The sequence below is a fragment of the Caloenas nicobarica genome, chromosome 2 (genome assembly GCF_036013445.1).
Source record: "Caloenas nicobarica isolate bCalNic1 chromosome 2, bCalNic1.hap1, whole genome shotgun sequence".
Lineage (NCBI taxonomy): Eukaryota > Metazoa > Chordata > Aves > Columbiformes > Columbidae > Caloenas > Caloenas nicobarica.
The window spans coordinates 160746340-160765564 of NC_088246.1; the positions used below are offsets into that span (position 1 = coordinate 160746340).

Consider the following 19225-nt stretch of genomic DNA (forward strand, 5'->3'; position numbering starts at 1 on the left):
AGTCACAATCATAAATAACTCATCTTTTCATCCTCGTCAAGGTGGTTGTGATACCAGGGGGCAGGCCCTTCTGATCCTGCCAACACCTCTGGGGTAGATGGACATTCATCTGCATTGTGTATTAACTGGCCTTCCAAATCCAGAGCCTCATACCTGTTGTACAGAGGCACCTGGGAGGGTGAGGTGGGCAAGGGGGGGTTTGCCCCCTGCCCCGAGTGTGGACTTGCCTCCATTCCCTCTTTTCCTTTAAGCTACTGCCTGGTGGGGGAAGATACAGGATCCCCTTGATCTTGGGTTTATTCTGGTGGCTGTTGCTGTTTCTGTCTCAGCGCAGAGCATGATCCCACGTTCCTCTCATGGCTCTGCCACCAGGCTGAGCAGACCATCATCCACCTGGTCACATCTCACACAGCTGATCTCACCACTGCCACCCGTCACCAGCGCGACGCTCTGGCTCTCCCTGCGGCCTGACACCTGGATGGCCGCAGGTTTTCCTGGGAGCTCTGGCTGGTTTGCCGCACGCTTTCTGGTGAGTGCGGAGGACATGGCTTTCAGCTACGTGGATATCATAGCAAAGCTCCTCGGGTTAAGAACTCACAGGGTAAGTGCTGCAACACTCTGCATTTATCATCTCCAGCAGTAAGCAGGGTCAAATCTTCATTTAGTGAAACTTTGAGTGGTTTGTGATCGTGAGGAAGGCGTGGATACAAGAGGTCAAGTCCCTCTTGCCTATCTCCACTTTCACTTGCAATAAATCCTCAGATTTTTATGAAGGAGCATAACAATAGTAGGCTGTTCGACGCACTTTGCTTGTAGTGGAAAATTGTCCTTTTCAGGATTCTAAGCTTTCAGGCCTTTTGCAAATTCTTGAATAATTTTGCTCAAGCTTATTTTTGAAGGTTTGCCTTATTTATAATGGAATGGTTTTTGGCTGGAAGGGACCTTCCAAGCTTATCCAGTCCAACCTCTGCCATGAGCAGGGACATCTGCACCAGCTCAGGTTGCTCAGAGCCCCGTCCAGCCTGGCCTGGGATGTTTCCAGGGTTGGAGCACCCACCACCTCTCTGGGCAACCTGGGCCAGTGTTTCACCATCCTCACAGTGAAGGATTTCTTTCTTATCTCTAATCTAAATCTCCTTTTAGTTTAAAACCATCACCCTTTGTCCTTTCGCAACAGGCCCTGCTAAAAAGTCTGTCCCCATCTATCTTATAATTCCCCTTTAAGTCTTGAAAGGCCTCCTCGGAGCCTTCTCTCTCCAGGCTGAACAGATGCCCACCGGTCAAACTGACCTTTTGAGCTGGCAGGGTGATGACACCTTCCTGCACCAACTGCCTCACCACACGGTTTGCCCACTCTGGTTGCTTGCGGTCCGGCTGCTTTTTATAGGTGTGAGGTGGTCACTGTCACTCTGGCCACCCCCAGGTCTCAGCAGCATCTCCCGTGAGAGCTGCCGGCTCCGGGTCTCTCCTCTGCCCTGGCGTTTCCCTGCCTCAGGAAACCTCCCCGTGTGCTGGGATTTGCCGCTGTGCTGCACACCAAGCCCGCTCCAGAGCAGCTCGCATCAATAGCATTCCCAAAAAATGCTATTTAAGTAACTTCACTCTTGTCTGGAAGTTGGTTGATTGCATATAAATAGAAAATAAAGCTCTGGTTTTGATTCAGTTAAGTACCCACCTCTCACTCCAAATAACTATTTTCTCACACTCCTTTTCCAAAAATATATTCTCAAACCAACCTCCCATCATTCTGAAGCAACGACAACCATGCTCCTCTTGCCAATTCACCGTTCAAAACAGAAATACGCAGCCCCAGCTGATTCAGCCGCATTTGACTGGGCTGAAGCGCCTCTGTTGATGTCGCTGTGACTTGGACCAGTTTGACGAGAGCTTCGTTGGCTGAAGGAGCAACTGACACGTGGATGAGGTTCTGAGGGACACGGGTTAGTGACAGCGTTGGGGTAACGGTTGGACTCCATGATCTTGGGGGTCTCTTCCAACAAAAGTGATTCTGTGATTCTATTCTATAATTCAGCCCTTCCTATATAAAATCAGACAACATTTTTTTTCATAATCTGATTATTCTTGCAGAGTGAAACACTGGAATTTGCTCAGGCTTGCAAGGTTCCCGAGTTCTGCAGAAGCTGCGAAGCGTGAAGTTCTCCCGACGGCTCGTTCTGCGCCTTTCTCTTCATTTATTACAGAAGCACATTACAGAAAACTGTACGTTTAGCCGAGCGATTACACCCTAAATAACAGCACTGATTAAATCCAGAACACAGCACTTATTGACTCTTCTTTTTGGAGAACGTTAACAAAAATTGGCTGGGTTTTTTTTTTTTTTTGACAAAAACGGCAGTAGGTTGTTTTTGGCACCGAGGGCCCGGGCACAGCGCTGGACAGCCCGGACGGGCAGGCCCAAGCACCCACACACCGCGACAACTCCTGCTCAGCTGTCACGTCAACCGTGTCGGTTCCGGTGAGTGTTTTACGTTGTATTTTATTTTGCAGTAGTTCGCGGTCCGCGCCTCCTCGCTTGTGTGTACTAACGAGAAACCCGGGGGCTCCGCGGGCGGCGGGAGCGGCGCCGGAAACGGGCCGAGCGGCGCCGGAAACGGGCCGGGCGGAGCCGCAGCGGCCGCCGGAAGCCGCCCCGGAGCGCTCCCGTCATCCTCCGCTACGCCGCGATTGGCAGAGCGCTTCCCTTCGCCATTGGCCAGGGCCGCGTTGCCGGCCGCGGATTGGATAGGGGAGCTGTCACTCTGCCTCGCCTCAGCTCTCCGGCTCCGCGATTGGCTGAGGGCGCCCTTATAAAGCTCCCCCGCCAGCACGCGTCCCCTTTCCTCCCCGGCGGCCCAAGGTGCTGCGTCCTTCAGCTGAAGCTAAGGCCGACCCGGCGACTGGCACCGCGCCCCGCTATGGCCTCCGTGTCCGAGCTCGCCTGCATCTACTCCGCCCTCATCCTGCACGACGACGAGGTCACCGTCACGGTGAGTGGGGCCCGGCGCCGCAAGGTGGCGGCGCGGCCGGGCGGCTGCTGAGCGGCGCTGTCGTTGCAGGAGGACAAGATCAACGCGCTGATCAAGGCGGCCGGAGTGAACGTGGAGCCGTTCTGGCCGGGGCTCTTCGCCAAGGTGGGCGGGGCAGCCGGGGAGGAGGCAGCCGGTGGGGCGGCAGATCGGCTGCGGAACGTTCCCGTTAACGGATGCGAAACGTGTCGAGTGGTTGTTCTTGCAGGCTCTGGCCAACATCGACATCGGCAGCCTGATCTGCAACGTGGGCGCTGGCGGTGGCGGAGCCCCCGCTGCGGCTGCTCCGGCCGGCGGGGCCGCGCCCGCGGGAGGTGCCGCCCCTGGTGAGTGTGTGTGAGTGCGAGGAGAGAGAGGCGCTGCCCGGCCGGGGACACCGCGTCTCGGTACTGGGTCCGGTTCTGGGCTCCTCAGTTCCGGAAGGACAGGGAACTGCTGGAGAGAGCCCAGCGCAGCCACGGAGATGCTGAAGGGAGTGGAGCATCTCCCGTGTGAGGAAAGGCTGAGGAGCTGGGGCTCTGGAGCTGGAGAAGAGGAGACTGAGGGGCGACCTCATTAATGGTTATAGATATGTAAAGGCTGAGTGTCAGGAGGATGCAGCCAGGCTCTTCTCGGTGACAACCAATGATAGGACAAGGGGCAGTGGGTACAAACTGGAACACAGGAGGTTCCACTTAAACATGAGAAGAAACTTCTTCCCGGTGAGGGTGGCAGAGCCTGGCCCAGGCTGCCCAGGGAGGTTGTGGAGTCTCCTTCTCTGCAGACATTCCAACCTGCCTGGACACCTTCCTGTGTAACCTCATCTGGGTGTTCCTGCTCCGGCGGGGGGGTTGGGCTGGATGAGCTTTCGAGGTCCCTTCCAGTCCCTGACATTCTGTCATTCTGCATCCAGCTGGGGGAAACACCCGGGTAAACAGCTATTCATTATCAGCTTGGCTCTTCCCTTTGCAATTGTAGTACGTACATGGGTGTTCTACAGCAAAACAGACCCTCCCCTTCAGAAAGGCTGGAGTTACGCTTTGTGCACAGGATTGGTTGGCTCAGAATTTAGACTGATGTTCCTGTGCGTCATCCGGATTCCCTCGTGAAGGACGGAGGGAGAACACCTGCTTTCTAAATTTTTTCAGGTTTGATAGGAATTAATTTTGAATGCACAAAACCGCTTTGTCAGTAGTGGAAAGACCAGTCTCCTCAGCTTGTTAGGATTGCTCAGGTCTTGCTTCTTGGTATTGTAGTAGTATAACATGATGTGAAGTCTTCTGTGGCATGTGACTGCTATGTGCTGATAACATGGAAAAATCCTGATCGTTTTCTCCTTTTCTAGCTGAGGAGAAGAAAGAAGAGGAAAAGAAAGAAGAATCAGAGGAATCTGATGACGACATGGGCTTTGGTCTTTTTGACTAATTAGTTTTGTACCCGCCTGTAATAAATAACATTTAAATACACTCGGCTCCAGTATGGATGTGTGTAAAGGGGAGCGGGCACAGGATGGCAAAGGTACCTGCAGGTACCGAAACCGCTGTCACCGCGTGTTCATCTGGGGTTAATTTTTAGGTCCAGACCCTTGTTGGGGGCTAAAGTGAGAATGTTTATTTGTAAGTAGGTGCAACTTAGCAGATGGACTTGTGCAGTGGTGGGCACCAGGCCTGGGCTGGAGTAATGTTTACAGTGTAATTTTTTTGCATTTCCAGAAAAAAAAGATGAGCATCTTTGAGAACTGCTTTGAAGGGTGGGTGTGGAAGATTGTGTAATTTCACATATGAAAGGAGTAACTTCCAGAGTATGTTTCTAAAATAACTTTTGACTTTCCCAGAGCAACTGAGCAAGCTAAGGGCTGTGTATTCTAAAATGTTAAAATTACGCATTGGCAAAACATTGTATAAAAAGGACCCAGAGTTGTACAGGGGGGTTGTTCCAAGTCTAGACCAAAAATTCATGCACTTTGTGCTGTCCCATCTTCCCACAAAACTGGAACTTGGGGGTTTTTTTTGAGATATGCAGCTGCCCAGGGAAGAATTGAGTCTGCAGCCCCTGCTGCTGCTGGGATCTCTCTACGGAGCTTCCAAAATCGCTCCTGTAAACCACTCAGCTGCCACATCCCCCTGCCTCTTTTAAATAAACCTTCCCCTGGGAAAATCGATTTGAGAAGTTTAAAGGACTATAAGGAGTGACACTAATTACAAGTCACACAGGTGATAACACCAACTTGTTGCTGTGCTCTGTAGTTGGAGGAAAAAAAAACCTGTTTTCTGGATGTCTGCTGAAATCTTGGATCTGTTCCTTGGGTGCTTCCTGCTGCCCCAAATCCTGCATAAGCGAATTCTTAAAAGTTTAGGGGTTAGGCTGGGGGGAAAATCCCAAGCAGAGAACTCACAGTGGTTTCTTCTGCAGTGCACACACACACACAAAATCGCCAGAATTTCACTGGTAACACCTTTTTAATAGGCCAAAGTAACTGTACAGTTCATTATATTCTTCCTGAGAATAATTTATATCCCTCAACAGCAAAAGGGGAGTGTGGTTTTTATTTTAACAGAACAGATGGTGTAACTGGAAAAAAAACCAAGGAAAATGTAATTACACTGCTCTACTGTAACTCCTCCCAGGCAAGATAGACAAAAGGATGGGTTAGTTAACTACAGTGGGTTTAAAATATTCAACATGGCTTTAATCTGTCTTTATAAATTATATAAAAATGGGGGGACATGGATGGTTACAGAACTCCTCTACATGCAGCTCTGAATTGCTCTGGTACAAAGCAGCATTTTTGCTTCCAAGGAAAACAACGTTGCTACAAAATAACTGGCACGTTATTCTGGTGGAAAAGACGAGTTTTGGGTTGTTCCTACAGCTAGTTCCAAACAAATGCTTCACACGTTCACGTAAAAGTAAAAGGCAGGAAGATGAAGAGGGCTTTAGTTTGTCTTGAAATGACTGAAGTCTTGAAAATATAGCTTTTTATTCTTTCTCTGTAAATCGTGATTAGCATATTGTGACATTAAGTGTTCTAATTAAAAAAAAAAAAAAATTCCAGTCTGGATAGTTCATATACTGTGGGCAAGAATTCTCAGCCCTGAGGTTTCCCCGAATTCTTCACTTCACAATATCGTTCTCTCATCTGCTGCTCCGAGGCCGGAAGCCGGGGCAGCTCCAGGCGAAGCGCGTCCCGTGTGACGCTGAAAAACCGCAGTGCCGCGATTTCCCCGGGACTCGCCGTACAAACTTCACCTCCTGATAATGCTGCTTGTTGAATCCCAGACCAGCTCGGCTTTAAGATTAAAAACTCGGTTAAACTTTTGTGATGAGAGAGAACCAGCAGCTGTCAGTCGGGTCTGCTGAAGCAAGAGGTGCTGGAAAGCCAGGACTACGCCGGGTTAATCCTCACCGCTGGTGGAAGGCGAAGGAACATCCTTTCACGAGCAGAATCCTTAGACCGATCAAACTCCTCCCTCGGTACTTTAGTGCGGTCTGGACTGGCTGATCATTTTCAGTCTGGCTTGATCGATAACATCCAGCAAGTTTTTGGCGTCCACGGCCAGCGCATGAGCCGCCGTCAGCATCTGCTTTTTGTACTCCTGCTGCAGGCTGGTCATGACGTACTGCTGCGCCAGCTTCATCTTGTTGATGAGCTCGGCCAGGTCCGAGTTCAGTAGCTTCTGTGCCATCTCGATCTGGAACGAGAAGATCCCGCTGTTAGAACCACCGAGACCCAAACCGCCACATCTTTGGAGCTGACAGGTTTCCAGGTCCTTCCCCTCTTTTTATTACAATTATAGCTCTAAAGCATCAAACGTGTCAAGAAGCCAGATAGAGGTTATTGAACAGAACCACGTGGCTCGGTCAGGATGATTCTCTAAGGTGGCGCTTTAAGAGCCGTTCTTGGGTTTTCTCATTGCCACACTATTCAAGGTTTTGGAGGAAAGCAGTTTTATTCCTGACGAACTTCACTGAAAGATCTCAGCTATGTCTCATCCAGAACAAGGTCATGGGTCTGTCAGAGGGTCCAGAGGAGCCACAAAATATCCGAGGCTGGAACAGCTCTGCTGGGAGGACAGGCTGAGAGTTGGGGTGTTCAGCTGGAGAAGAGAAGGCTCCGGGGAGACCTTATTGTGGCCCTTCTGTACTTAAAAGGGGCCAATAAGAATGATGGGGACAGACTTTTTAGCAGGACCTGTTGCTAAAGGACAAGGGCTGATGGTTTTGAACTAAAGGAGGGGAGGGTCAGGTTAGACACGAAGATGATCAACTAGATCAGGTTGCTCAGAGGAGACATTCGAGGGCAGGCTGGATGAGGTTCTGAGCAACCTGATGGAGTTGCAGGGAGTTGGACTAGATGAACTTTGAAGGTCCCTTCGGGGCGGATTCTATGATTCTATTCTATTCTATTCTATGATTCTATTATGGGACATCACATCAGAACCTTCCAGCTGCACCAATCTATGCTCAATTACCTGTTTAACGACTTCACATGCAAGCTGTAGTTCAATGAAAAGATTAAACCTGCACTAAGAAGTTCTGTGCAAGCACTGCAGTTTTTATGTCAACTTCGTGTGTGCCGAATGCTCTTCAGCTGTAGCGTCTCCACCACGTAAGTCAATACAAGCCTACGCCCACAGAGCAACTGGATTTTAATGAAATTAATTTCATAAAGAATTAGAAGGGACCTTCCAAGCTCATCCAGTGGCACCCCCACCATGCGCAGGGACATCTTCACCAGCTCAGGTTGCTCAGAGCCCCGTCCAGCCTGGCCTGAGCATCAGGTGCAGGAGCTTCACGTACCTCTCTGTGGGTGCTTGCAGGAAGCACGGGGAGGTTCTCATCTACTGTTGCCAGTAAGGTTCTTAACGCCAAACCAACCTCCTAAGGAAAGAAAACAAAAAATAAGAAAATGAAGTTTAAAAACTTGGAATGAATGGATGAGAGACTTGGAGCTGGAACGCAGGAAGCAACTGATATAATTAACTCCTCATCTGGGTAAGAGGGGAGTTAGAACCCGGCTGAGGGGCTTTGAAAACCTCACTTGCAATTCCACGTTTCACCATCAAAACAAAATGCCAAAGGGTAATTAAAAGTTCTTTTTAACAAGTAAAACATAGAGAAGATAGCGCACAACTCACTGCCGCTGGGTATGCACAGGCAGACTGGGGAATAAAAACCTTTTCCCACCATACTGGGAACATGAATTACCCAGAGCTCCAGCCCTCTGACCACAAATTACTCACCACCATCCCCAACGCAAAAACCTTTCTTACTTCCAGCTTCCCCGAAAGTTTCTCTCACTTGAAGGCCTCATCCAGGAGAGAACTAAGCCACTGATTTTAGGGCTTGCCGCCGTACCTTTACCATGGGTACGTACTCCTCCGGCGGAGCTGGCTGTATTTTACTGGACATCTCTATGACGGCTTTCACCAGCCCGGTGACGTTCTCGTAGACCTTGTCGTTGGAGCGGTCCAGGTTGGCCGTGGGAGGAGGGCTGATCTCCTGCGGCTGGATCTGCAAGCACAGAGGGGTTGTGTGACCTCCTGTCCCCAGCAGATGGGGCTCAGTCCCTTCCCAACCACGGCGAAAGTCTCGGATTCACAAGTGTCCCCTCCCCAAGCCCTGGGTCCCCTGTCCCGGCTGAATCTGAAGGAATTTTCCTTCAGTTCTTCTGACTGAACCCGATCTGTGAAATGACACCGGGGCATTTTTACCAGGATTTCCCCAAAGAGCTTCCAGTATAACTCCCATAACAGAGAAGAAAATAATTAGAGGAGCGAGGAGCACTTGACACATCTAAGTGGCTCACTATGGATGGACAAGTTCCACCACTAAGGCAACAGGTCCCTCGTTCCAGAAGGTTTTGTGCTCCGAAAACAACATCAGAGTACATAATCAACATATTGATAAAGTGAGAATATTGCAGTACATACTATTGTTTTGTTAGTAAAATTCACAGCAGATTAACAGAATTGGTGTCACCCCTACAGGTGGGAAACACTGAATGTTTTCATACAGTTTGTTTCCAATCGACCAGAAAAAAAACCCAACAGGTTTCAAAACCCTGTAGTCCTCACTCAACAAAACTTCCATTTGAGTCAGATCTGGCTGAAGTTAAACCCAAGACAGACCAAAATATAGTCTGGGGTTAGAAAAGAAACGAACTGTTTGAAAACTTTCTCTGTGAGGCTCTCACAGTGTCTCCCAGTCACCCCAGTTCCCCGCAGCTCCTCACTGGTCCGGGATGCCCGAGCGACCACTCGGTGGGAGCAGAAAGTTCAAAAAATGGTTTATTTATGTTTTATTTATTTACTGGTGACACGGCGGCCGTGCGCCCTGTGGATCCGAGACGGCTCACGGCACTTCGGCCCATCACGCTGGGCCACGACTGGTTCTTACAACCGGTCCCAGCTACACAGAAGTTTCACCTGAGGTCCCACCTGGCTGGAACTATAAAATACTCGGATGAAACTTTGCCTAAGGAAGGAGTGCGGGATTTAGTGCACGGTGATTCCATCTCGGTGCTTTTCATTAAGTGGGTACCGACAAATATTACAGAGATTCAATCTGACGCATTGATCACGAGCTGCCTCAGGAAAAAGAACACTCTAATTGCTTCAATTAGCAGCGAAAGGCTGTGATTATAATCGAGAAGTTAAACAGTCACCTGGCAAAGTCACATGCAAAGACATTTTGGCACAGGGCACGTACAGACACGCTCACGCACTGCTTACCCTCCATGGCTATGGTTGAGCAGAATGTGGGGGAAGGTTAAAGAAATTTACCAAAAGAAGGGAAAAAAGAAAAACAATATTAATAAAACTCAGCAGGAAAAAAATAAAAAATAATAATAATAAAAAAACCCGAAACGTGTAGCAATAAGAACCCAGTTAAAAAGCCCGCGACAAAAACGCGTCCTGGCCAGTACGGGCAGTGACTCGTGTTAGCTCGTGGGCGGTGGGGGGTCTGGCCATGCACCCATGCGCCGTGTTCCTCAGCACGGGGGACAGATCATGCAAAGCTTGGCAGGAGCAAACCAGGGCGGCCAGCAGCAAAGCGGGGGAACGGGGCAACCAGGAGATTCAACGAAATGTTGCGTTCCTCCTTCTGAATTTGTACGTTTCTCTTTAGGAAAGTCGCGATAGGAAATACGTGGTCGCCTCGCTTTGCGACTCTTATTTGTGGTAACTAATCAGTCGTGGGTAAGATCGACCAAGAACCCGCTCTAGATGGATTACACCCAACTCAATTCCTAGGCCGGGCCAGGCCGGGCCCTGACGCTCTGGGTACAGACATCTGCGTGTCTTAACGCTCCATTTTCTCCTGTTTATACCCAACGTCAGCAGTATTGCCCTGCAGACCACGACGTCAGGGCTTTCTTTGTGTGGACCGTCTGGCTTTGCCTCAGCGAGCAACACAAAACCGTCTCTTTCCTGGAGCGTGTCCTAAAGGTTCCTGAGGGCGAGCAGCTCAAATCTTCTTCTTTTCATTTGTATTCTGCGGAGAGGGGAGCCTGAACTGGGTGTGCAGAACAGGGAGTCTGAAATGAACCCCTGGAGCATCTTCGGTTCAGGACTGCAGACATTAACGAAGCAATACGCTACTAAAAAATAATGGGCTGTTTTCTTGAAGGGGCATAAACCTCTCGAATTTCAAGAAACTCTTGACAGAAAGAACAACCTCAGCCCTTCTTTCGTACTGAAGAAGCTATTCAGTACACAAATCTTGTTCACTTATTATTACTGATGGCTTTGGCTGCTCAGGTTTGTTTGTTGTCAAAAGGATTTCTTTCAAAGAACATTTTTCATGTTCCAGTATCAGCGTTTAGAAAGGACATTTTAGGGAAGCCAAGTTTAGTAACACACCTGTTACTGCTTCTTGACATTATCTGAGGTTTGGCAGCTTGTAAAGCACTGGCATCAGTTCGTAATAAATAATCCTGCTCAAATTCGCCACTGCTATTTACACCGGTTCCTAAATATCCTGATAATCTCAGAACAAGAGAGCAGGAGCGAGCCAGGCAGGTGGTGGCTGAGATTGATTCGTTGCTTTGATGGCAAATTTTGAATTTCACGGCCAGATGAACTTGGATTCTCCCTGTATTTTTTTAAGCCACCTAAAATAAGCGTCGTTTATCACAACAGCCGTGTCCACCGCAACACGGATTCTGGTTATTGAGGGGACGGGGGCAGCAGCAAGGCCGATCCAGAGGCTGTGAGATGATGGAACAGCCGTCTCTGTTCGAGTGTTACTGATGGAGAATTCCTAACCAATATTGTATCTAGCTGCTGGGAACTGCTCGCATCAGAAATAGCTCCGCTGGCTCCCCTCGAAACTGTCAAGTTTCATTTCTGGCTTTATTGCCGATTTACCAGAGATGAACCAACCCCTTAGAGAGTTTCCCAATCAGAAGCCAGACGGCCCATTTCCCCTCTTCCCTGGTTCCCCAGATCTAGGAGGGTTTTAGGAGCCTTGGTGCTGCAGGAAGAGCTTTTTGGAGCAGCCACAGTTGAGACACGTCTCACTTCTCCATGACCAAGGACAGGAGACTTTGGTCCTACCCAAGTAAGTGGGAACCCTGGGTGTGCTGCTTCCTGCCGAGCAGGGAGGCTGAGTCCGTACGGGAGAGCTCATAAGCTCTTCAAACTAGAAATAAGCTCACCTGGAAGGGTTCTAGCTGAGCAACGGAGGATATGAGCCTACCAGGTAACTCCCCCCTTCCCCGCAGAGCTGCCAGGGCAAGTTTGCCCTGTGACAACATTTGGGAAGTTTAATCACTTTTGCTTTGCACGGTCTCTACTCCAGGAAACAGCAAACTGTCTCGGAGCGATAACGTTTAATTTTCCGAAGCGTATTTGACGTGACACGTACCTTGACGCCCTCGTTGTAACTGTCCACGGGGCTGTTGAGGCTGGCGAGGCTGCCCAGGTGGCCGGGGGCTCCGGGCCGGGGAGGTTTCTTTGGTGGAGCTGCGTGATCTGGTGAACAAAACGATTTGCATTTTAGAAGATCAACATACGTACCTGCGGAATTTTGGTCTGTCAACGCTACAAAGGCCACACGTGCTCTACTGTACTAGGACACCGGGTTGTGTCTCCGTTGTTTGGAGGAGCTACACTTGAACCTGTATTTCTACTGAGGAAACGCAGGCAGGAAAGGTTGTGGAATTCATCGAGTTTTCCTGCGATTACGGCTGGTTTAGTACGATACTTCAAAAAACGCCTTTGTGGGGCAACTCCTACTCATCTCAGTACACCTCACCCCTTTGGCCCACACACGCTGCACATGTCTGGGAAAATCAGACCTCATGGCAGAAATCCCAGCCGTGATTCAATCTGAGACTGAGAAACCTAAATTTAGGTGTCTGCTTTTGTTTTACTCGCCTGAACTCCACACACGGTGACTCAGCTTCCTCCAGACACTTCCCACCTGTTGATTCAACACTTACGTGGCTTTGCTGACTACACCTCTGGGGACAACACGGGGAATTAAACACACAGTGCACTGAAACACCGATGTGTAGCGACCTGGAGTTGAATCCAGCCCTTGTATGATAATACTGGCATAAGACTTTTGTTCACTACTGCTGCGAGAAGACTCGGAATTGAAGATTCAAGATGACAGTATATGAATGCACTGCTTACCCGGTTTACCCACAGGCTGATATATGTGCTGGTTACCAGCCTATAAAATAAAATAAAATAAAATACACAGTTAGATTAGTTATTGCAGCGCTCACACCTTCCATCAGCAAAATCTCAAACAGTGAGAGCAGCGAGTTCTCAGCACATCCCCCAGCAGTTAAAAATACATCCCTATTCACCATTAGCTACGCTCCTAACAACAAGCATATTATTTATAAAGTAAAAAAGGAATTTTCACTTATTTTGTGTTGCTCACAACAGCCCTGACCTCTACAGTTTATCCTTCATTATGTATCCAATGCAGTGGTATATTCACAATAACTTCTAGTCTGTATTCAGAGATCTGACTGTAGGAGTCACGGTGGTGAAGAAGAAATGGTAAAGAAGACTCCGGTATTTCCACACCGTAAATGGTTTCCACGATGGCAATAGATTTCTAAGCTGGTTTACTTGTTGATTTTGTTACAAAGCTCTTGGTCAAGGTCAATTTTTCATCTGAAGTATTTAATAATAGACTGAAGTGACTTTCCTTGGTAATTGTTTATACAGCCCTCATGCTCAGGGGGTTCCTGGTTAAGTCGGCCTGTGCCCTTCGTCAAAACCACTTCCATGAAGAAGAAAAGATGGGTCATTGTCACAGGAGACTCTCCTGTGGGGAACAAAGGGCCCAATATGGTGACCAGACCCAGTTCTTAGGGACGTCTGTAGTGCCCCTGCGGCCCGGGTTAAAGATCGAATCGCAGAATCACAGAATCGTCTTGGTTGGAAGAGACCCTCAAGATCATCGAGTCCAACCATAACCTGACTCTGGCACTAACCCATGTCCCTTAGAACCTCATCTATGTGTCTGTTCAACCGCTCCAGGGATGGTGACTCCACCACTGCCCTGGGCAGCCTGTTCCAGTGCCCGACAACCCTTTCTGGGAAGAATTTTTTCCTAATATCCAATCTGAACCTCCCCTGGTGCAACTTGAGGCCATTTCCTCCCATCCTGTCACTTGTTACCTGGGAGCAGAGACCAACCCCCTCCATGCTCCAGGCTCCTCTCAGGCAGCTCAGAGATCAGAAGGTCTCCCCTCAGCTCCTGTTCTCCAGCTGAACCCCCAGCTCCCTCAGCCGCTCCCATCACACTTGTGCTCCAGCCCCTTCCCCAGCTCCGTTCCCTTCTCTCAACTCGCTCCAGCACCTCAGTGTTAGGAGATGTGATAAGAAAACGTCCTGCCCTGGTACCAGTAAAACTTCAACCCTGAGCTAAGAAGGAATATCCTGGCCATTACAGGCATGTCAGTCTCACTTCGGCGCCTGGTGAAATTATGGAGAAGGTTATTCTGGGAGTTACTGAAAAACACTTGAGAGACAACTCAGTCACTGGCCACAGCCAGCACAGGTTCACAAGGGCAAAGTCCTGCTTAACCAACTTAATTTCCTTTTATGACAAGGTCACCCATCTAGTTGACCAAGGGAAGCAAGTCAATGTGATGTTTTGGGATTTTAGCACAGAATCCTTCTGGAGAAAATGTCCAGCACACACCAGGCGAGCCCATAATACGCTGGGTGAGCAACTGGCTGTTGAGTTGGGCTCGAAGGGTTCCAGCAGATGGGGTTACATCAGGCTGGTGGTCAATCACCAGTGGGCTTCCCAGGGCTCTGGTTTAGGGCCGGTGCTCTTTAATGTTTTTATAAACGGTCTGGATGCAGGAATCGAATGTACGTAAGGTAAGTTTGCTGACGAAACTAAACCAGGAGGAGCTGTGGACTCCCTAGAGGGTAGAGAGGCCTTATAGAGAGATCTGGATAGACCAGAGAGCTGGGCAATCACCAACCAGGATTCTCCACCTGGGATGAGACGTTCCTGGTTATGCATAAAAAACGGGGGACGAGGGGCTGGAGAGCAGCCCCGTGGAAAGAGATCTGGGGGTTCTGGTTGATGGTAAGTTGAACACGAGCCAACAGTGTGTCCTGGCGGCCAAAGTGGGCCAACCATGTCCCGCTCTGCACTGGTGTGGCCTCACCTCAAGTACTGTGTGAAGTTCTGGGCGCCTCAATATGAGAAGGACATCAAACTGTAATACTGGAGTGTGTCCAGAGGAGGGAAACCAAGATGCTGATAGGGCAAGACTTACGAGGAGTGGCTGAGGTGACTTTGTTCAGCCTGGTGAAGAGAAAGCTGAGGGATGACCCCATCACTGAGGAGTGACCCCATCACTGAGAGGTGACCCCATCACAGTCTACAACTATCTCAAGTTGGGTGGTGTGGGGAATGTGCTGATCTCTCTCTGGTGACCAGCGACAGGACACGAGGAAACGGAACGAAGCTGCATCAGGACAAGCTCAGATTGGACATTAGGAAAAGGTTCTTCACTGAGAGGGTTGTCGGTCACGGAACAGGTTCCCCAGGGATGTGGTTGGGGTACCAAGCCTGACAAAGTTCAAGGAGCACCGGGACGACGCTCTTAGTCATATGGTTTATTTTTAGGTTGTCCTGCAAGGAGCAGGGGTTGGACTTGATGATTCTTACAAGTTCCTTCCAACTTCAGATAATCTGTCCTTCTATGAAAGATGAAAATCTGTCACTTGCTAAAGTCTCTTGGTTTGTTCAGCTTGGAGGAGACCGAGGGTAGAGCTCATGGGGGTTACAGCTTCCTCACAAGGGCAGCAGGAGGCGCAGGTGCCGAACTCTTCTCTTTAGTGACCAACAACAGAACCCGAGGGAATGGCAGGAAAATGTGCCAGGGGAGGTTCAGGTTGGACATAAGGAAAAGGTTCTTCACCCAGAGGGTGCTGGACACTGGAACAGGCTCCCCAGGGAGGTGTCACGGCCCCAGCCTGACAGTGTTCAAGAAGAGACTGGACAACGTCCTCAGACACACGGTGTGACCTGTGGGGTTGTCCTGTGCAGGGACAGGAGCTGGACTCGATGATCCTTGTGGGTCCCTTCCAGCTCAGGACATTCTGTGATTCTGTGTTTGGTCACAACCAAATTAATACTTTACACAAAACTTGCAGTTGTCATAAAAAGCTTTACAATCCCAACAGAGTCACGTTTTATGCAAGTGCAGCTGTATAAAGGAGTTTTCCATCGCAAAGTAAAACACTCAAGGTGGTTAGAATTCAAGAGGTCTAGTACTGAAACATCTCGAAAAGGCATTTATTTGTAAAATAAAGATGATTTTCTGCAAAGTCAGAATACTTCTTTGTGTCAGACCTAAGGAAGCTGCTTTTTCAACACTTTGAAGATGACATTCAGGGCGCTTACAATTCGCTTTTAATGGTCCAAAACCACAGTATTTGCTTCAATTCACCCTCAGCTCTGGATCAGGCTATCATAAATCACCATTAAGAATATTAATTCATTAACTTTCGTTTCTGACCTCTTAAGCAGCTTGTTTTGAAAGTCTCATGTTCTGCATTTTCAGAAACACCCTCAGGTAACAGGGACAACTCATTTCAGTGCAGACGACTATGAGGGTACCAAGAGACCTGCAGAAAGTCCCACACTAACTCTCTACTTCGAGCTAATTTCTACCAGTTTACTACGGAAAACTGCATTTTATTTCTAAGGGTGCATAAAAATGTATTGCACAGGGAGAAATCTGAAGTTCTTCTAAGTTTCATAGACGATATTCACAGAATCATGGAATGGTTTGGGTTGGAAGGGACCTTAAAGACCATATCAACGTAACACTTTAGAGCAGAACTGTGATAGAAACGAAGGAGCACGTTCACCCTGCCTACTCCGAGTCTGCAACTACAGGCTTGAAACACAAAAATCGAACTTCGCTTTCAGAAGCCAGGTGTAGAAATCAAAGATCCGAAGTCCTGCAACTCTCCTGCTGTCACCACATAGCTCTGAAACCCACTGGTTGATCATGTCACACGCTGTCCTACGGCCGCCCTGTATAGCTAGAAAAAGAATTTGCTTTCTGCCAGCACCATCAGCCATGTCATTAACTTTGATTCGCGTTGTTAAACCTAAATATTTCAAATTCGATAACCCCAGGGGAAAGGAAAGGAGGGGAGAGAGGAAGGAGGGTAAAATTCCACTAAACCAATTCTTCAATTTTGACTTCCAGAAAATTGCATATTAAAAACATATGTCAAAAGAACGTGCGCAAAGCTCTACAGCCACGTGCTCATCGGTTAGGAACTACTAAAATGCGTGTGACAACTGTTCATTTGTACCACGGCATCCAAGAACAGGGTCATGTATTAATACATGTATGAATATTCCTCCTCGTCCCTCCCGTGTCCCTGAGCTGCTGTGATTTCTGCTCTGCCCCTTCCAAGCGCCACAACAACCCATCGAACAAAAAGTCGCTTTGTGGGGAAGACCTAAGTGACCTCGGTGAACTGGATTCTGTCCTCACCACTGTCACAGAAATCTCGGTAACGCCAGGCAATTATTTAATCCCAGCTCTCCTAGAAACGCCCGCTGCCTATTTCTCATCCTCACAATGGGAAGTTGAGATCGACTCGCAGGAGCATCAGACGTTCCCCACTGCAAATGAAGTCAGAGTTATGTTCTGAATGTATTAAGAACTATAAAAATGTAAAATCAAATTGTGGAACTAGAAGTGTAGTTATCATGAATCGGAGCCTCTCTTAAAACTCATTCTGCCAATGATCGCTACGCGTTTCCTTCATGCCTTTTTCAAATGGTCTCTAGAGACCACGCCGCGGCGTGTCGTTAAGATATTAATTCCTGGTTGTACTTCGGCTGCAAATGCAGGAATAGTCCCTAAATTCTTAGGTAGCGAAGAAATACTGAAGCCAAACTAGGAGTTTACAACCGCATCCCAAATGAACTGGGAAAATGAACATAAAATATTAACTTTAAACGTTTAAAGGTGATCCCTGGGGACAAAGAATAGGTGAAGCATCAGGTTTCTATCATCAACACTCCCCACCTTTTGATAAGTATGATTCAGAGATTCCAGTGGCAATTAAACAATTGGGGAGACGTTGTTAGTTAAACAGACAGGAGTTAATCCCGTAAGAAAGAATAGCAGAGCTGCAGCTGTTGTCTGGCAATAAATGAATGGCTATGGGGTCTATTCCCTTTGTTTTCGAGCAGATCATTTACCCCAAACAGATTTCTGGGTAATACGACAGCAACATTTACATTCCTTGTAAGAAAACCCTTCAGATATTTAAACAACTGCAAAAGTTATTTTAATCCGCTTCCTGTTGACCGAACTTTCAGAAAACTACCCACATTTTTAAATGAGGCCCAATTATACGGCACATGAATATTTTAAAAAATTATTGCAACATATGTGGAAACTTTTGAGTATTTGTTTCAACAGCAGCTTCAAGGGAAAAATAACAAAAGCCAAAAAAAAAAGCCAAAAAACCCCAAATCCCCCAAACTGCTGCATGAACAATTTGCCACAGCTGCTGTTCCCACAGCCGCTGAGCCTCTTGGAAAGCTCTAGAAACATATAATGATAGTGGAAACATTTAGCAAAAGCCTTTAAATCATTAAGCCAGGAACCCAGAGAAAGAGCCGGGATGTGAAAAGCTCCGTCGCACTTACCGGGCCCTGGAGACCCCCGTCCTCCCGCTCGATGCTGCTTCTGGAGAGCCGCACGTCGGGTTTCTGAAACAAAAACCAAACGCGTCATTCCATACCCCGCTCAGCCATCCACGCCGCCTGGGCTCAAAATTGTTTGAAAGGCGAGGAAAACACTGTTAGAAATCCACAGCGACAAACGCGGATGTCACTTCGTTCCAGTCTGAACGCCCCCGTGTCTGCGACTGCAGCTACGGAACCTCCGCGGCCTCTGCCCGCCCGTCCTCAACACTCGTTTGATAAATATCCACAGTACCGTTTCTCGAAGGCAACATTGGAAAACCTGCATTTTAATTTTCTCAAAGGCAGCAAAAGATTTTTTTTTAAATTTTTTTAAATTGTTTTCTTCCCCAACAGCAAAATGTCAAGCCCGGGATGAGAAGCTCTGCGCATTAATTCCCGTTTCCTGCCCGAGAACGGCTTAAATGTACTTGGCTCCATCTCCGAGCCGGCAAACGGGGCCAATTACTGCAGCTCTTCAAATTTGAATCCAGAAAGCTAATAAAGACATCCAGATGTACTATTCTCCTGATACAAGCGACAAATAAATGAATTTCTATTCGGTACATTTTAAGTAGGAGACAAGAACTTGGGGCTTGGTTGTTTTAAAAAGTAAAAATAAGACTGGCCCAATTTTTTCACATAGAAACCGGTAATTTATCTCATCTCCCCGGCAAATGTTGGTATATTATTCTCCAGAGACATTAAGTGCAGGGAAAGACAAAGGAAGAAATAAAGGTTGACACTGATCTGAAGATACAAGTTTGGCAAAACGAGGGCGCTTTTCTAGGGCTCTATTTCTGGCCCACAACAAGAAGGAAAAAGGATTTATCCGACTCTGCAATTCACTATTCTATCAGACTCGGGGTTCGTTCTCTTCAGAAAACGGAGAAAAGCCACATCCGCATCAGCACAAAGGCAACTTATTTCATATGCCTGTACGGATATAGATGGAAAATGGACACACAGAGAATGAGAATGAATTTTTGTTAATTAGAGAAATG

At 48.1% G+C, this 19225-nt stretch overlaps 2 protein-coding genes across 16 annotated transcripts in view; one reads left to right on the forward strand and one right to left on the reverse strand.

Moving 5' to 3' along the window:
• Positions 1-2833: 2833 nt before the first annotated feature.
• On the forward strand, positions 2834-4471 carry RPLP1 (ribosomal protein lateral stalk subunit P1). Its single transcript, XM_065627429.1, has 4 exons — positions 2834-2987; positions 3057-3131; positions 3235-3352; positions 4351-4471. The coding sequence occupies exons 1-4, from the start codon at positions 2916-2918 to the stop codon at positions 4428-4430; spliced, it is 345 nt and encodes a 114-aa protein (XP_065483501.1). The 5' UTR covers positions 2834-2915; the 3' UTR covers positions 4431-4471.
• A 982-nt stretch (positions 4472-5453) lies between these two features.
• PTK2 (protein tyrosine kinase 2) overlaps positions 5454-19225 on the reverse strand; it is a 204495-nt gene continuing 190723 nt past the window's right edge. For all 15 annotated transcript variants that reach the window (XM_065627419.1, XM_065627417.1, XM_065627418.1 and 12 more), the window contains 6 exons: positions 18186-18248; positions 12650-12689; positions 11877-11983; positions 8364-8519; positions 7806-7886; positions 5454-6697 (listed from right to left, as the gene is read on the reverse strand). In XM_065627419.1, the coding sequence (XP_065483491.1) occupies positions 6485-6697; positions 7806-7886; positions 8364-8519; positions 11877-11983; positions 12650-12689; positions 18186-18248 (660 nt within the window). In that variant the 3' untranslated portion in view covers positions 5454-6484. The remainder of the gene's footprint in view (positions 6698-7805; positions 7887-8363; positions 8520-11876; positions 11984-12649; positions 12690-18185; positions 18249-19225) is intronic.

What these genes read in the sequence shown, in the direction of transcription:
- RPLP1 (XM_065627429.1), top strand. Translation starts at nt 2,916, where the DNA reads ATGGCCTCCGTGTCCGAGCTCGCCTGCATCTACTCCGCCCTCATCCTG. An exon ending in ACGACGAGGTCACCGTCACG is followed by an intron (nt 2,988 to 3,056) that starts GTGAGTGGGGCC and finishes CTGTCGTTGCAG; the next exon opens with GAGGACAAGATCAACGCGCT. An exon ending in GGCCGGGGCTCTTCGCCAAG is followed by an intron (nt 3,132 to 3,234) that starts GTGGGCGGGGCA and finishes TTGTTCTTGCAG; the next exon opens with GCTCTGGCCAACATCGACAT.